The 18,121-nt window shown below is 39.6% G+C and overlaps 1 protein-coding gene across 5 annotated transcripts; it reads left to right on the top strand.

Moving 5' to 3' along the window:
• The first annotated feature begins 1,106 nt into the window (after positions 1–1,106).
• On the top strand, positions 1,107–15,811 carry LOC121523737 (catenin beta-1-like). 5 transcript variants are annotated; one of them, XM_041808750.1, is made up of 17 exons: positions 1,107–1,242; positions 2,211–2,260; positions 5,284–5,493; positions 5,627–5,877; positions 6,004–6,242; positions 10,147–10,348; positions 10,459–10,603; positions 11,025–11,128; positions 11,391–11,525; positions 12,058–12,261; positions 12,381–12,539; positions 12,620–12,739; positions 12,855–13,005; positions 13,114–13,235; positions 13,447–13,507; positions 14,566–14,761; positions 14,851–15,811. In XM_041808750.1, exons 2-16 carry the CDS (start codon positions 2,248–2,250, stop codon positions 14,754–14,756), a joined length of 2,307 nt encoding a protein of 768 aa, XP_041664684.1. In that variant the 5' UTR covers positions 1,107–1,242; positions 2,211–2,247; the 3' UTR covers positions 14,757–14,761; positions 14,851–15,811. The 5 variants fall into 5 exon arrangements, with proteins under 5 accessions (XP_041664684.1, XP_041664686.1, XP_041664688.1 ...); XM_041808752.1 differs by lacking the exon at positions 1,107–1,242 and adding an exon at positions 1,416–1,538; XM_041808754.1 differs by lacking the exon at positions 1,107–1,242 and adding an exon at positions 1,885–2,018.
• The last annotated feature ends 2,310 nt before the right edge of the window (positions 15,812–18,121 follow it).

Raw genomic sequence — 18,121 nt, 5'->3', positions numbered from 1 at the left:
TGGTCCAAATATGCATATGAGCTGAGGCTTTTACTGCAGTGATTAAAGCAACAGTTAATAAATTGGTCCAAATATGCATATGAGCTAAGGCTTTTACTGCAGCGATTCAAGCAACAGTTAATAAATCAGTCCAAATATGCATATGAGCTGAGGCTTTTACTGCAGTGATTTAAGCAACAGTTAATAAATTGGTCCAAATATGCATATGAGGTGGGGCTTTTACTGCAGTAATTTAAGCAACAGTTAATAAATTGGTCCAAATATGCATATGAGGTGAGGCTTTTACTGCAGTGATTTAATCAACAGTTAATAAATTAGTGTAATGTGCATTTGAGGTGAGGCTTTTACTGCAGTGATTTAAGTAACAGTTGATTAATTAGTGTAATGTGCATATGAGTTGAGGCTTTTAGAGTCAGTGCAGTTTCAGTGTAGGCAGTGTAGCTATATCTTAATATTAACCAGAGCAAGAATTTTAAAGGTGTGCAAAGCAGCCTAGCTCAAGAACTGTATGCCTTAATGCCATCTTGTATATATTTTTTCATGGATTCACATCACATTTGGGGACAAACACAGTGTAATGAACTGCCATATTAACTAAGGACATCATATCATATCTTGTCATATCATAATCACATATATTCATATCTTTATCTGTGTGCATGTGTGTGAATTATGGAAGAAAGACATACACTTTCCCCTAAATTAAGACACAGTCTACATCAGATATAGATGAAATAATGACTATTGATATACTGTAGTCCTGCTCTGTTCAGGCAAATGTTTGTCCCTGAGTAAACTGCATGTTAATGAACCCCCTCTATCATATCTCAGCAGCTCATGAATCACATTCCTTTCTAATGAATGCACCTCGCCCTCCCCACTACAGCAAACATCTAACATCTTTTCACGGCATAAGAGGCAAATCTCACAAATACGGTGGACAATCACTCTAAAGATAAACGATACGACAATAAAGGACAGTACATGTAAAACAATAGTTTCGATGTTAAAACTTTATTTAAAATGGCGACCTATTTTTCCGAGTGCGGCAGAATACCGTATTTTCTCCTTCGCCATCTTGGTGCTAGCTCGCGCAGGCGGAAGCAGCATCTTCGGCGGAGCAGCAGCGGGTGTGGTTCGGACTTCTACGGGTGGTTCACCTAGCAGCCCTTTTCCTATTTTCAGCCAAGAGAAAAGAGAAGATTTCCCTGACAAGAACCACGGAGGAGCCACTCGACTCTGGTAACGATAATATGTTTACTGCATCATTGTACAACGCCTTTCTGCGCGCTAATGTTTGCTTTAACAGAGAAAATCATCTTTTGGCTGGGGAGGGGGCTCCGGTGGGGTTTTCTGATTTGGCTGGTGGCGCTTGGATCTACTTTTTATACGTCCTGGTTAGCAAAGCTAATCAAACCAGATTTGAACAGTTGGGGGGCTAGCTTGAAAGTCACGATTTTATAAATGAAGTGAATTGAAGCCATAATGTCCGCTTACTTTAATTGTGTCATAGGGGAAGTGTGAGCTAATAAGACAATGTGAGTGAAGCACTAAATGGTGTTTGTTTATGTTAGCTGGTTAGCTAGCGGAGGGGTTAGCCTGGCACGTTAGGTTAGCTTTGCGAGCTTCAAGGTAAGCTAGCCAACCTGTTAGCTAGCACTGGTGGCTAATACGTGCTAGCGCCGCGGTATTGAAATACATCTATACAACGTGTTTTCAGATTGATACAAGCGTAGTGGGGGGTTTAGTGTTGATTAAGCAGCTTGTTACGTTCACAGACAGACCCAACATGAGAGGAGGAGTCATGGAAGTGATTGCGGGGCGGAGGGGGTAGTTTCTCTCATTGGAAACCCAAGCTGCGAGGTCGGAACTTGGCCGTGGTAGGGGGAGGGGGAGAAAATATGCCTTTGATGTTCTTTGCCGCTGAATGGTGAATTGTGTTCATGCTGGCCTGGAAATACCCACCGCTTTGCTCTCTCGGCTGGAGGTGGAGGCTCGGCATTTCCCCTCGTAGCTACGTTAGTAAGCCAAACAAGCGACTGAATCACAGGGACCTGGTCCAGGTAGAGCTGGAGACAGAAATATAACTGAGACCACTGAGGAGACACGTGTAAACTTCACGATTTGGTTTGGCGTTAGCAAACACGAACTCCAGGTAGAGAGCTAGTAGTCTCATTTTCTCGTCTGGTCTGTTTTTTCCTTTTCCTCAGACATATCTGCTGTGCGGGCTGAGGGCAGGCAAGAACAATGGCTACCCAGTGTAAGTATGAAAAACTTACTTGTTTGGATATTTCAGGTTAATGTGCCCATTTACAGATTTACCATGCAGTAAAGTTCCCATTTAAACAAATATATGGTAAGCCGTTAGCACTGTCAGCATGAAGATAATGTAAGCCAGGTGAGCACATGTCTCCTATCAGTTGGAATTACAGTTCCTCTTCTCTTACCTTGGTGTTCCTCCCAAACTGGCCGAGCTGATTTTGAGATAGATTTTGAGTGTGCATGCTTCAGTTCATTAAGTTACATGACTACCAATATTAATAAGTTATCAGAAACTTTGCTTTTTAATCATTTCATTCCCAATGCCTCACCAGGATAGTACATTTGAGACCACTTAATGGGCCCCTCTTCCTTTTACTAACTTTTCTTTTTTTTTATTTGAGCTTTATTTGACCAGGAATATCTTAATAACACTGAGTCTCTTTTTCAAAAGTGTCCTGTCTAAGACAAGTAGCAGCACAGTTAAGGAAGTTACAAAGAGCAGCCATAAATACAGGCATAAGAGTACACTAGAAATCATGAAATAACAACTTAAATGAGCAAATTTAACCTTTATTTAACCAGGAGTGTTCCTAATGATATTGAGATACCACACACAACAAAAAAGAAACAGATCACAACAAGGTTATAACAATCAACTTGTCAGCAGTTTTCAGTTGAGAAACATATCCACACACTGGTCAAATGCTCCCTAATTTTACCATTAAAATATCTTAAACTAATACAGCACTCAAGCTTCAGATGACCCTTTAGATTAGACAAAAATGATGAAGCAAAAGCATTAAAGCTCTTTTACCAAAAACAGAGCAGGTTTGAGGAATCTTATGCATGATGAATCCATGAGAACCAAAGCCAACAGTTTTTGGATTTAGTAGAGAACAAAGATAAAAAGGCAAATCATGTAAAATGACCTTGAAAAGGAAAATATACCAGTGTAACGTCCTTCAATAATACATGGATCACCAACTAACTTTCTCATACAGTACATAATAATTAGTGCGAAAACCCAGACTAGTTACAAATCGCAAGGCAGCATGGTACACTGAGTCCAGCATTTTCAGAGAGGATGATGTTGCATGCATGCAAATCAGTGCTATCATCATAATCAATTATAGACAAAATTTTGCCTCACTGAGCTTCTTCCTTGCATCAAAAGAAAAACAATTTGTTATGGTAGAAGAAACCCAATTTCTGAAAACCCAAATGTTTGTCAAAATTGAACTGCAATTATATAAACCCCATAGATTGGGCAGAACATCTACACACAGATGCGTTTGCTTCAAAGCCATCTAGCATCCTCTTAAATCATTCATTTAGACCAAGTCACTCAGTTTGAGGTCATTTTGTAGATTGTTCAAAAGGAAGGATTGTGCAAAAGGAAGCAGAAAATTTAAACGCCTTTTTTCCAAGTTTAGTTGTGACCCATGGGAAAGACAATAAAGCTGCGTTTCCACCTGGTGGTCCAGTTTGATAATGGTTTGGGAGGCAAACCCCACAATAGTTTCCACAGCTACCTTTGCATGGTGGGTGGACTGTGGAGGGTATGCATTTGACGTCACAGGCAGTGCGAGTCTCTGTTGTTGGAGTATATTTATAGAAATTTATAGGCTTTATAGAAATGCTGAGAGCTGCCGTGGTATGTTAATAAAGAAACAAGATGAAGCTGGGCTATTACAGTAGCTACAACAAGCATTCAGTCAGTGATGCAAATAATCTAAACCCCACTCAAAATTAAGATGTTAAATTTCAGCAGATCAACCACACAGTTAAATATCTAAGAGGACAGGCATTTAATGACAGCAAATTGTTTTATACCTGTTCATATATAGTTCTGCGATGTCTGATTAGCATGGCTTTATAGAGGAAAGACCAAAAAATTGTGAAGTCCACTGATATTTTCCACCAATTAAACAAAGTAGCCTTTATAAATTAGCCTGATCTCTGTTCAGTTGAATACTGAGGTTATTTCTGTGAACACTTCAGAAAGTGAGCATAAGCAATGTTGTAATGGCTTACGTGACATAATGTATAACTTGAGAGTTGTACCATATAAATTTGCCATTGAAAATAAAATGAAGGTTTAAGCGGGGTAAAAAATTGAACTAGATTAAGTAAGTAAGCTGGTGTACAACCCAAATTTTTGCAGAAAGATTTAACAACCACAGAGCGATTTTTTTCACTGAATTCACTGATTTTTTTTTACTGAATGTTTAAAGAAGCAAGTTAATCACTGCAATATGGAGAAATACCTGACCTAAAGCTTCAGAATAGCAAATTTTTGACATTAATTCAGTTTCATATACATCCCCGATGGTTCAGGTTCTGCTTTGTGTACTTGAAATCAGGTCCATATAATGTCAGGAAACCCCGATTGATTATCACATAACATGTCATTGGTCCACTGAGTCTTTAGGTAACAGTATGGATCTTTGTTGAGTCCAAATATCCCTAATTACAGTGAATATTAGTCTGTTTTTCTCCAGTTTTCACCCACTCCTCATAGAGCAGACAGCCGTGTTCTGCAGTCCAGCTGAGCAGCCATGTTACATGCTGAAAGTGACGTCAGTTCAAGCCCTTTATTGCGTGTAGCTCCACCTTTTTGGGACAGCTAAGTAAGCTGTACTGGTCAGTTATTTGGAACCCTTTTCAACTTTTGATAATGTAAACACAAATAAACATGTAGTGTGTCATACTAAACTGAACAGCACCGCTGTGGAAACATCCTATACGAAAAGATGTTGTAAAAAAAAGTGATGAACCTCAGAGATCCATGATTAACCGTTATCTAGTGAATGTAAGCTTTGAGAGGAGGTGCACCTGTACAAAACATCCCCATTGTCCAACATTGATATTATAGTTGCAGCAACAACCAGTCTCTTTAGATTCAGTTTCTCTCACCTCTTTAATACCCACGTATCATGCCTATATTCACAATCTCATCTTGAAGTAACAAACTGAAATGTCTGAAATGAAATGTCATGGCTGCTTTCTTCCTTTGTTTAGCTGATTTGATGGAGCTGGACATGGCGATGGGGGACAGCAAGGTTGCAGTGAGTCAGTGGCAGCAGCAGTCCTACCTGGACTCAGGCATCCAGTCCGGAGTCACCACCACAGCACCATCCCTGAGTGGCAAGGGAAACCCTGATGCTGAAGAGGATGACCCAACACTGTATGACTGGGAGTTCAACCAGCCCTTCACTCCTGAGGCTACAGGTATCTAAAATACTGAGATACACTGCTCTGTTTATAACAGTAGGAAAGCAACTGCTGCGTAAATCCTATGAAAAAGTCTGCAGCAAATATTTGTGATCTTTTAGTATTAATCGCTACCATGCCTCACTTTCAGACATTGAGGGGTATGCCATGACCCGGGCTCAACGTGTGCGTGCTGCCATGTTCCCTGAGACCCTGGAGGAGGGTATCCAGATCCCACCCACCCAGCTGGATGCCACCCAGCCAACAGCAGTGCAGCGCTTGGCAGAACCCTCTCAGATGCTGAAACATGCTGTGGTCAACCTCATTAACTACCAAGATGATGCTGAGCTTGCCACTCGCGCTATCCCTGAGCTTACCAAACTGCTCAATGATGAGGACCAGGTATGTGAACACTTAAATGGCAACTGAAATTACAACTGCTTTCCAGTAACATATTTTATGTTGATTTGATAATTACATCTTCTTTTTTTTTTTACTGTCTTCTAGTAACAAATTTTGTCTTCCCAGGTTGTTGTGAACAAAGCAGCTGTCATGGTGCATCAGCTGTCAAAGAAGGAGGCATCGCGCCATGCCCTGATGCGCTCCCCACAGATGGTTTCAGCCGTTGTTCGTGCCATGCAAAACACTGGGGATGTAGAGACAGCTCGCTGCTCTGCTGGCACCTTGCACAACCTCTCCCACCATCGTGAGGGGCTCCTCGCTATCTTCAAGTCTGGAGGCATTCCTGCTCTGGTCAAGATGCTGGGGTGAGAAACTTAATTAACTGTTGCTTTTACATCCGCATGGAGAGTTTTTCAAATTCTGTTACATTTAAAAATTTTTACTGGTACACAATACTGCAGTGAATCAAGCAAAGAATGGAAGCTGTTATTGGACATCACTATTCATTGCTGCTAATTTGCAAGACATGGGTATTTTTCTATTTGCATTTGTTCTGATGGCTTTAAAGACCATTTTGTCAGTGACTTGCATGGGGAAATTGAATTTTTATCTCCCTCTGCACCTTTTATATTTCTCTGTGCTGTGGGTGAGACCTGGTTTAAAACAGCAACTATGTACTCTCATGCAACAGCTCAGCCATGATTAAGCAAATAATGAGTCAACTGTGAATACATGCTAACATTATTTCAAGTAAAGCTCTCACCTGCACATGGAAAAACATCTTGAGACAATCATAACAAGGCAGCTGGTATTAGACTAGCTGCGTTCATATGACTAATCCCTTTGATGTGGGAAAAGGACAAATAATATCTAAAGTATCAAACTACCCCTCTGGCTGTCCTGATCAGTTCTAGTTCAAAAGAACTTCACAAATTTGAAACTGTTAAAGTCTACATCCTTGCTCTACTCTTTGTATTCTCATTGAAAAGCCAAAGCACACAGCCAAAACAATTTACTGGCTGGCGAGTTGCAACCTGTTGGACTTCCCTTGTGTGTCTTTGAATTTTGCACCTGGGATCATATTACTGCACTTTAAATGTAGGGTATGAACACTGCATGAGAGGAGATGGGAAACTGATTTTTTGCAACCATAAAAAAGGACAATGAATGCAGATAGTCTGGATCCAACTATCCTTAATGGAAATAGAAATTAATCTCTTAAAATTATGGTTTAAGTTCATGTGAAGTCGAGTCATCTGACTGTAGGTAGATAGGGTTGACAAGTGTGTAAACTTATCCTGTTCTTGAAAGTAGCTACAGTGATCTCTGTATTTCTGCATGGTGGTAATGAGAAGCAGGTCAGTCAGTCTGGTCTCTTTTCTGTGGTGATAAGTAGTTACCAAGAATAGGGATGGGCAGTTAACCAAAATTAAGATTAAATTGCTATATGTCCTACTGCAATTTCTATATTGCAGAAGATGCTGTATTTCATTACTCTAAAATATGTCAAAATACCAGTTTAATGCATTTTTTAAAGTTGAGCTGTTATGCTCTAGACATCATGCAAACATTCAAGCATAATTTTTTTTCTAGAATAGTAAGTAAAGATCCTACTTTTATAATTAATGTTCATGTGATCAAAAATTAGAGATAAAACCACTCCCTTCAATACAACAGATCATTTTGACTTTGCAATAAGATTTATTCTTAGTTGTTCAGCCTTAGTTTAATTGAGGAAGTATTGTGTTTATTATAATTACTGGCAGTTTTACCGTTAGGCAAGGGTTGGCAGTTGACTTTTTAAGATTTCTGTATTTTCAAGGGAGGTATTAGGAAATGTATCATTTTAATAATCAGAGACTTGCAGTCTAATTTGCATCCTTCAAATTGTCTGAATTGTACAAGTAAGTAAGCAGTATTTTTTATTTTTATTTTATTTAACCTTTATTTAACCAGATGAAAAAACCCATTGAGATTGAGATCTCTTTTACAAGGGTGACCTGGCCAAGAGGTCAGCAGCACACGTCATAATAAATACATTTCAATGACAGATTACACAATAAGTTAAATTAGACAATAAATTGGAAAGTGCCTAGGTAAATTGCAGATATAGTGCTGGGAGAATAACCCACAGTAACAAATTTATAAACACAGGCACTGTTCCGTGGTCTCGTGTTGTCTGTCATTTAAGACAGAACGAAAAGCCTCAAGTGAAATGAGTTCAGACAATTTCAACTCAGACTGGAGAGTATTCCATGCAGAGGGAGCAGCAAAACAGAACGCTCTTTTCCCTAGTTCAGTCCTCACATGAGGAACAAGCAGGTGAACAATATTGCGAGATCGCAAGGCATAATGGGTTTCAGTTCTCTGAAGGAGAGTAGAACCAAGCCGAGAAGAGCCTTATAAATCAGAGTCATCCAGTGAGTGTACCTGCGAACACTCAGAGAAGGCCATCCAGCTTTGGCACAGAGCTCGCTGTGATGAGTGAGACGACTACACCCAGTGACAAACCTCAGAGCACAGTGGTAAACAGTATTCAAGGACTGAAGACATTTGGCTGAAGCTGTCATATACAGAACATCGCCATAGTCCAGCAATGGTAGAAAGGTTGCGGATACAAGATATTTTCGAGCTCTGAGGGAAAAGCATGATTTATTTCTGTAGTAGAAACCTACTTTCACTCTGAGTTTAGTGACCAAGTTGGTGATGTGTGAAACATGGGTGTAACTTCTCCCCATTTCCAACCACTTTTGAAATATTTTTCTTGTGAAATTCAGGCACTGCCCTCACTCTGTCTTTTAGCTGAAGATCATCAAGTTTCTCGATCCCACTAATCACTGAACTAATGAAGTTTAGATCGGTGACTCTCAAATAATTTTGCCTATGTTCTCCTTTTTAAGCTATCAAGACCCAAGTTTCAGATTTTTTTTTTTTCAACCAGATTTATTTGATGAAACTGCAGAATATGACAAGACAAAGACTGAAAAAAATTACCCACAGTTTTCAGGAAAATTATAATAGAAGATCCCCTAAAGTTTCTGAGACACATTCCAGATACAAATCCAAAAAGTTTTATGCAAGATTTCCGAAAATTACCTGATGATTAAAGTGAAAATTCCTGAAATATTGAAACTTACAGGAAAAGACAGCCATAAGGTTCTGTGAAAGTCCTAATAGTTACTGTTAAAAAATCCAAATCATTGAAATAGCTTACTGGTGAAATTCCTCAAAGATTTAAGCTAGATTCAAAATGAAAGCATCAGAGTAATTCAGTAATTATCAAAAACTTAACCTACAGACCAAAAAAGCGCTTTATAGACTCTGACAGTTCTTTTCTGGCACATATTCATAACCCACTGGAGACAGTTCCACAACCCATTTTGGGTCCCACCCCACCAGTTGAGAACCACTGGATTAGATCATTTTGAAACACATGGTATTTAACAGGGCAGAATATTTTCACAACCTAAATGTTGCCAATGCTTTTGTGCAAAGTATGGGAGCTTCCCTCACAATTATTATTTTTACTGTAATCATATCAAAGTTTCTAATTCTGGTATTGTGACAACCATTATTCATTGCTTCTCCCCTTGAAAAAGAGATCTCTGATCTCCATGGGACTAACCTGGATAAATCAAAGTTGAATATTACCCAGATATAGTTGTTGGTCAGTATCACCCATCCCTAGATCAGAGTATGTCCTGTAGTTCTCTGACTGTTAATGAAATGAGAACCTTCAAAATATTTTGTTCACTTGCTGTGATTACTTGGAGGGCCTCACTATTTTTTGCTTTGGGCTTCCAAATGACTAAAACCAATCCTGATTATGATATAAAAAGATTTACTCCTTGTTTGTTGAGAAATACACAAGATGAGGAACTTAGAAAATAATCAGATGGCAAGTGTAATATGGGGTGGAGTTTGCAATTAGATTATTATCCCAAATCGTTCAGCCCTAACCAAAAGCCACAGTGCCAAGATTCATTGCTTTGTGGTTTCAAGAATTTCTATTTTGAAAAACAAATGCTTGCTTTGAATTTCTGTTGTTTTGATGCTGCACTAATTATCATGCCATCCAGCAGAGTACAGTTTAAAAACTTTGACCATTTTTTTCGCCAACTGCTGAAGCCAAGTCTTGATTGGCACATTGTCTTCATTATCCTGACTGACGTAAAACCGGTTTAGCGTGTGCGAGCTTCTGTTTGGCATTCTTTTGTGAAAAGGTGGTAATTGCTGTTAAATGTGTCGTTTCTTTGTACGTTTCTCCAGCTCCCCGGTGGACAGTGTGCTCTTTTACGCCATCACCACACTCCACAACCTGTTGCTGCATCAGGAAGGAGCAAAGATGGCTGTGCGCCTCGCTGGAGGACTGCAAAAGATGGTGGCCCTGTTGTCTAATACCAACGTCAAATTCCTGGCAATCACTACTGACTGTCTGCAGATCCTGGCCTATGGAAACCAGGAAAGCAAGGTACAAGAATCCCACCTCCTCACAACTTTGAATAAGTAGGTTTAAAAGTCCTTATTGGGGCTGCACACAGCAATTTGATTACATGTCTATAAATGTTTTTTTTCTTTCAGCTGATTATTCTGGCCAGCGGAGGTCCCCAGGCCCTGGTCAACATCATGAGGACCTTTACATACGAGAAACTGCTGTGGACCACAAGCAGAGTGCTCAAGGTGCTCTCTGTCTGCTCAAGCAACAAGCCTGCCATCGTTGAGGCTGGTATGTAGACCTTGCTCAGTGAGAAATGGGTTAACATTGATGATGTGGTGTGATTAATGTTAGTATTGCCATTATTACATGTCTTGGATAACTTTTAGTGCCTTTTTACCTCCGCCAAGGAGGTTATGTGATCGGCAGGGTTTGTTAGTTTGTTTGTTAGCAACATAACTCAAAAAGTTATGGATGGATTTTGATGAAATTTTCAGGAAATATCAGAAATGGCATAAGGAAGAACTGATTAGATTTTGGGAGTGATCCAGATCACCGTCTGGGGGATAAATCATTTTTTAAAGGATTCTTTACTGTTGGGAGATAAGGCTAATGGTGGAGATCTGCACTCTCCGAGTGCTTTTCTAGTTCTTTCTGTAAAGGGGAAATTCTTGTGATAAATGACCTTCTTTGCTGCCCTTTGTGCTTTTAGGAGGCATGCAGGCACTGGGGCTTCACCTGACAGACCCCAGCCAGCGTCTGGTCCAGAACTGTCTCTGGACTCTGAGAAATCTTTCAGATGCTGCCACCAAACAGGTATAAATGCTAATACACTGTGATTGGCAGGTTCAAGCTTTAGAATTGTTGTTTGGATATAAATGTCTAAAATCATTCACAATGTCAAACGAAATAACCCTATACTAAATAAATTTAGTAAGTTCTTTCTTAGACAGTAGCAAAACTATATACAGATAAAATACCAGATGTATGTAGACTGGCTCCTTTTAGTTTAATATAAGATTATTTTGAATGCATCCTCTTATTTTTCCTTCTGTCTCTTTTAACCCATCCTCTCCAGGAGGGAATGGAGGGTCTCCTGGGAACCCTGGTCCAGCTACTGGGCAGTGATGACATCAATGTAGTGACCTGTGCAGCCGGCATCCTCTCCAACCTGACCTGCAACAACTACAGTAACAAACTCATGGTCTGCCAGGTACGTATATGCATGCAGATTAAGAAAATGTCTCAGAAACCTGTTTACCATTAAACCATAGTATTTATCTGTTGAATGCAGATTTTGCCAACTCTTTATAAATGTTTTTTCTTAAAGGTACAGTGTGTAAAATTGGGAATATCAACATCTAACAGTTAATACTAGATGTGATGAATGTGATGCTCATTTCTGTGGTGAGAACTATTGCAACCAGTGGAATTTATAAAAAAAAAATAATTGTATCTGTTATTTATTTCCTTCTGTGGTGCCATATTAACATGCACAATGCAAAAATCCAATATGGCAGCGTCTGTAGAGGGGACCTTCTCTATGTATAGATGAAAGACTTATTCTGGCTTAATTACAACACTTTTTTGCTGATTAAACATAATATTTAAATAGCCCTACTTCTAAATATTATGTTCCATTTTCACAGTTTGTTCCGCTTAATACTACTAGCTAAATACTACACACTGCACCTTTAAGTCTTCTTTGTTTTAATGTGGAGCATATTTGATTCTCATCATGTTAGGTTGGCGGCATTGAGGCTCTGGTGCGAACAGTGCTCAGGGCTGGTGACAGAGAGGACATCACAGAGCCGGCCGTCTGTGCCCTGCGTCACTTGACTTCCCGCCACCAGGATGCTGAGATGGCCCAGAATGCTGTGCGCCTTCACTACGGCCTGCCTGTTGTGGTCAAACTCCTGCACCCTCCTTCCCACTGGCCACTTATCAAGGTCATTAGCCATCTCCTTTTCCTCTGTGGCTACTCATTTCTTCCAGTCCTTACATCCTGCAAACAGTGACCCTGTTGATTACCAGCTCTTAAATATGTCATGTTTTCTTTCCTATCTAGGCCACAGTCGGTCTGATCCGCAACTTGGCTCTTTGCCCAGCCAACCACAGTGCTCTGCGTGAGCAGGGAGCCATCCCTCGTCTGGTCCAGCTGCTCGTCAGGGCCCACCAGGACACCCAGAGGCGCACCAGCATGGGAGGCAACCAGCAGCAGTTTGTGGTGTGTATTCAGGTCAAGCTTTTTTAGTTTAAAAATATCAGAATCAAAGTGTATCTGATCCCTCACTCTTAAACGCACAGGAGGGTGTGCGCATGGAGGAAATCGTGGAGGGCTGCACAGGAGCTCTGCACATCCTGGCCCGGGACGTCCACAACAGAATCGTCATTAGAGGACTCAACACCATTCCACTTTTTGTCCAGGTAATCCTTACCTGTCATTCTGACCGCTCATTTATTAGACTGAGTCCTGCTGTCACACAGTAGCTGCATGTGAACATGTTACAATGGTCCTGCCTGCTCATCCCTCTCTTTTCAGTTGCTGTATTCTCCAGTGGAGAACATCCAGCGTGTTGCAGCTGGTGTGCTGTGTGAGCTGGCTCAGGATAAGGAAGCAGCAGAGGCGATTGAAGCTGAAGGAGCCACTGCACCCCTCACTGAGCTGCTGCATTCCCGTAACGAGGGCGTTGGTCAGTACTCACGCCTAAATGCAGATGATTTTTGAAAGCTGATTTTTCCTTTACCTTTCTACACTACTTGTTTACTTGACCTGTGTTTCCATGTTTTATCCCCTGTAGCAACCTATGCTGCAGCTGTCCTGTTCCGCATGTCTGAGGACAAACCACAGGACTACAAGAAGCGTCTGTCAGTGGAACTGACCAGCTCTTTGTTTAGGACTGAGCCCATGGCCTGGAATGAGGTAGACACTAAGACATATTTGCTGTTGCTAGCTCTTACATCTTAGCAGGTTTTGAGTATATGGCTTTTAAAAAGTTACCAAGTAAATGTGCTCAGTATTTAAAGAACTTTATGTATAGAATTAGAAATGTACCACATAATTGACACCAAGCCCACTTCTCCTCCATTCTTTTTTTATTGGGCTTTTACTCATCAGTTTTTCTTTTTCATAGACTGGAGACCTGGGACTGGATATGGGAGCTCAGGGAGACCCACTGGCTTACAGGCAGGATGGTGAGTGCCCGTTTTATCTCTAAAAATATCCGTTTATTATCTTGTATTTCACCTCCACATGGTTTAGATACAATGGTGTTAAAAAGCATCTTATTTTGTGGTTTGTTGATACACAGTATCTCTGTGTTTGAATATTATAATCTTAGCACATAAAATAAGTCTATTTTTGTTTGGTAGAATATTTCTTTGTTGTTACAGTGCTTCTTGGTAAAATAGGTTATGCCATTGGAAAGCTGTTTTATTTCCCTTTTAAACTGTGCAACATTTGTAAGGAACATGCATTTGTGAGATGAGCAGCAGAGCGGAGTATGTGGGTTGCACCAATGAAAAATTTGCCAAATAATCTCTGCCAATGCCAAACAGCTTATTCTGCTGTTGACTCTTGTCTTGAGCTTCTGGTAGCCCAAGCGTGGGCAATGAGCATGGGACCTGCTACAGTGGTCAGTAGGTGTCTGCTCCAAGAATCGGTATGCCACATTTGACTGATCTGGATAGGGCCCATGCGATAGGGCAACTTAGAGCTTAGAGCTCACCCCCACAGAGCAGGGTTTATCAGAGACTGCCTCCAGAATTTGGGAATGGAGAGGTTGGAATGGCCTGCCAGCAGTCCTGACCTCAACCCCATTGAACATTTATGGGATCAGGTTGTTGTTAGTGGCAGAGGGACCAACACAACCACACTGGCTAACTTGCAATAAATGCTAGTTGAAGAACGGGATGCCATCCCACAGCAGTGTGTGACCAGGCTGTGGTGGCTGTGTATGGTTCCTCCACACACTACTGAGGCTCCTTTTTGTTAAATAAATCAATTGTTAAGTTGCCAATATGTCTTGTTTCTTTAGATAGAGAAATAAACAGAATATCCAAGGTTTATTGCTAAGAGGTATTGTTAAAACGACCTACCAAACAAAAATGCCCTTACTTTTTGTGCCAAGTGTAGAATATGGACTGTTAAACTTCCCCCTTGTTTATCATTCAGTGACACTTTGCATCATCTTTGTGCGTTTTATAGGAAAATAAACAATATATTTTATCATGATTCCTTATTTTCCTTTAAGATGGGGCCTACCGGGCTTACCCTGCAGCCTATGGCCAGGACACCCTTTTGGACCCCATGATGGAGGGTGCTGACTATCATACCGACGCTCTGCCCGACCTGGGTCACCACACTGATCCATTGCCAGACCTTGGCCACACCCAGGACCTGATGGACAGCAACCAGCTGGCCTGGTTTGACACCGACCTGTAGGATTGGTAAGACGCCTCCACAGAACACTACTTTCATATTTAAAGTAATAATTCTAGAAACAGCACTGATTAAAAATGTTGTGTTCTTTTTGCAGTTGTATTCTGCTAGAACCTGCATTGTGATTGGCCTGTGTTGTCTGAATCAGCGTTATGATTGGCGTGTAGAGTTGATGAAGGTAACGAGAGAAATAAGGGGTCTTGGAAAGTGCCTGACACAAGAAAAAAACAAAGATGGTTGCCATTGGAATGTTTAAGCAAGTCGAAGCAGGGGGGTAAGGAGGGGTTAAAGTTATCAGAGCGATGTGGAATAACACAATGGAGGTCTTGGAGCAGGTTCCATAAAAGGATGAGTGCACATGAGGTGGATCTTAAAAGTTTGAAACACACATATGTTTTAGCCTTGCCTGTATTCTTATCAGTTTTTGTTTCTATTTTTTCTTATTCTATTTTTTTATTTCTTTTTGTATTACTCATTCTCTGTTATGGTACTGACCCAGCTTGCCTTCGCACTAGCCATTTTCATTTTCTCTTCAATGCTAATCATTTGTAATTTTTATTTTTTAAACGTATATTACATGTAGTGTTAAGTTATAGTGATATTATACAATGTTCCTTTGGTTAATGGCCGAATGTGTAGAACACTAATAATCAGTTGAATTGTACTCTGACTTAAAGTGTAACATTGTGTAGTTTTTTTTATAATCTCAAAAATGGAGAATTATGCATTCTTAATATGTGCTTGTTTAAGCATAAAGTATGTCAGTGTCACAAATGTTCTAAAGAGGGGTTATGGGAAAAGAAATTGAGGGTGGGTTTGGGGATAAATCTAGAGACAAGTGTTTTATATACAGTATCACTGGTAGGTTAACAACTATTTTGTATGCTATCATTGGATGTCTGATAGAAGTCTTTAATGCTATCATTGGTGGTTGAATAAAACCCAGTTTTATGTGCTATCAAAGGTAGCTAGGTTGATGAACCAGTTGTAGTCCTGCTGTGCTTATTTTGGAGACGAGGTTATGACACGGCTGAACAATAAAATGGCATTTTATTTCATCTAGTGTCAATCCTGTGTCTTCTGTCCATCCAGATCATGTAGATACTGTGTACTTCTTTATCAGGCAGACACTTGTATTCAAGAGTTTACAACGTGTAGGGGGAATAAATGCAGTTTATTGGTGAGAATGCCAAGAAATTTTTCTCAACATACTGTAAATATCAATAAAACCAAAAATGTCCTGTCCACACTTTGGTCCTTGGCTATTTGTCTTTGAAAACTTCCAGCACCAATAAGATGTAAAATCCTGATGTTCCAGCTTTCTGTGATGAGTTGTGTAGATATGTTGGGCTGCATCCACACTTAGAGCTTGATATTGAGGAGCATACTTTAAACATTTATGTTAAGCTGATAAAACACAATTTTGAACCACTTAATGAAAACTTGAACAAGTTAAAAAAATGCTGTCAGTCTGTACAAATACAAGTAAGGACTTTAGGAGAGCTAAAGATCTTTGTATGACCTGTATTATTATGAAGGCATATAGTACCACTCTAAAAATATACACAATTTCTTTTTTTTTTTCAGAAAAAAAAATAGATTTTTAGCATTAAGTCATAAATTTACAAGAAAAGTTTTTTTTTAATTTTCACACAGTTGTAAATTTACATGAACCTAAACTTCGAATTTCTGAGATTATAAAGTCCTAAATAACCAACTGCATGGAAGAGAAACCGGATGAAGCTGTTTTCTTTGCATAAGTCCTGCAGTTGAGGGCCTTAAGAAATAATTCAATTAATCGTGAGGAAATGCTTGTGATTTCAGCCCAAAATCATCACATTATCACCCTAATGAGACATTTCTATTAATGGGACTGTCCAGTCTCTGTTCTCACTGTTTCCCATACATTTTTGATTTTACAATATTATGTATTCATGACTTAAAAAACTTTTTGAGCTTAGAATATCAAAATGTATAATTTTTAAACTCAGAAATTTAGTTTTATGTCAGATTTCTAACTTTAGTAGTTTTGAGTTTAGTTTGTTGTTGATATTTCATAATCTCAATTTTTTTTTTGCAGCCAATAAACGTTTGCAAAGTGGCACTTTTTGTCTGCGGAAGTAAATAAACAGATTGCAAACAAATTTAGTTTGAAAGGGAAAGCAGCTCTCATACTTAAGTTATCCTAACTCTCTATTTTCTTTATAATGGTCAGTTTTTTTGGCTGGTATCTAATCCTGAACGGTTCATGCTACAAACTTAAAGCTTACAACAACACCAAAAGTCCACCAAAAGATGTATCCATGGTGACAGTACGTTTTACTGTAATCAGTGCAGTATGCAATTTTTTTTTAAGAATTTGTCAATAATTCTGAAACTTTCAGGATGGTCAGAATGTTTCATTCATTTTTTGATAATATGTAGCCTAATGTGAGAATATTCCCACTACTACCAACGTATCCTTACAAACAGATGTTTGTCCATCTGTGCTTTTTAGATACATATTGCATTATGTATAGGGACACCTCTCACATTAAAAGGTTTCAAATTATTCTTCACCTCATATTAATTATTTATTTATTAAATATTTATTTCATGAGGGTTTTTTTCTAATGCTGTCATTGCCACATATCCTGGAAATGCATACATTGCATTCATGCCAACAGTGGTGTTGATTAAGTAACTCCCTTTCATTCATAAGACCCAGGGTATAAGGCCAGGTGGTGGCCATTTATCTGCACTAACACACGATTCCATTGTAAAGGTGTGTGCCATCAGAAATAACTGCTACAACTACTGGGAAAATATTTGCCTTTCTTCAAAAACCACAGGAGGTGCAGTGGTAACAGCTAAAAAAGCGTTTCTCAGTTCTAATTTTTTTCAAACCTTGATACATTAAGTCCTCATAAGTTGGTGCAGAACCTAAATCAGTATCTCTCCTGCAGCTACACACTATGTCTGATTAAAAATACTAAAATCCTTATGTATTGTGAACATAATGAATAAAGTTTTACAAACTAGGCCTCAAAACAAACCTGTTCCACTTGACAGGTCTCCTGTAGATGGTGCTCTAGGATCAGAAGTGATTTAGCTGCAGCTTTCTGAAGGTAGGTGCTCCAACTAAGCTAGCAGCTTGCATTATGTACAGAAAATGTGAGTTATATCCCAGCTCTCACACTGCAGTTTCTTGAAATTGACACGTTCTACCAATGTGGTTACATGTTCGGTTCAACAAGGTCAATATGGCTGTTTATGGCCGATAACTTCATGCAGCATGTGGAAAAAATGGGTGTCATCATCAACAAAGTAGTTTTTGGCCCATGAGTGGGCTTTGTCTTGGATGGTACTTTGCACACCCTAGAGACGGT

This window comes from Cheilinus undulatus, linkage group 16, assembly GCF_018320785.1.
Source record: "Cheilinus undulatus linkage group 16, ASM1832078v1, whole genome shotgun sequence".
NCBI lineage: Eukaryota > Metazoa > Chordata > Actinopteri > Labriformes > Labridae > Cheilinus > Cheilinus undulatus.
Note: the sequence above shows the minus strand (reverse complement) of the source record. Positions and strands in the feature narration are given on the sequence as shown.

Coding starts and splice junctions, on each gene's coding strand:
- LOC121523737 (XM_041808750.1), top strand. Junction 5,494..5,626: donor CTTCACTCCTGAGGCTACAG/GTATCTAAAATA, acceptor CCTCACTTTCAG/ACATTGAGGGGTATGCCATG. Junction 11,129..11,390: donor CAGATGCTGCCACCAAACAG/GTATAAATGCTA, acceptor CATCCTCTCCAG/GAGGGAATGGAGGGTCTCCT.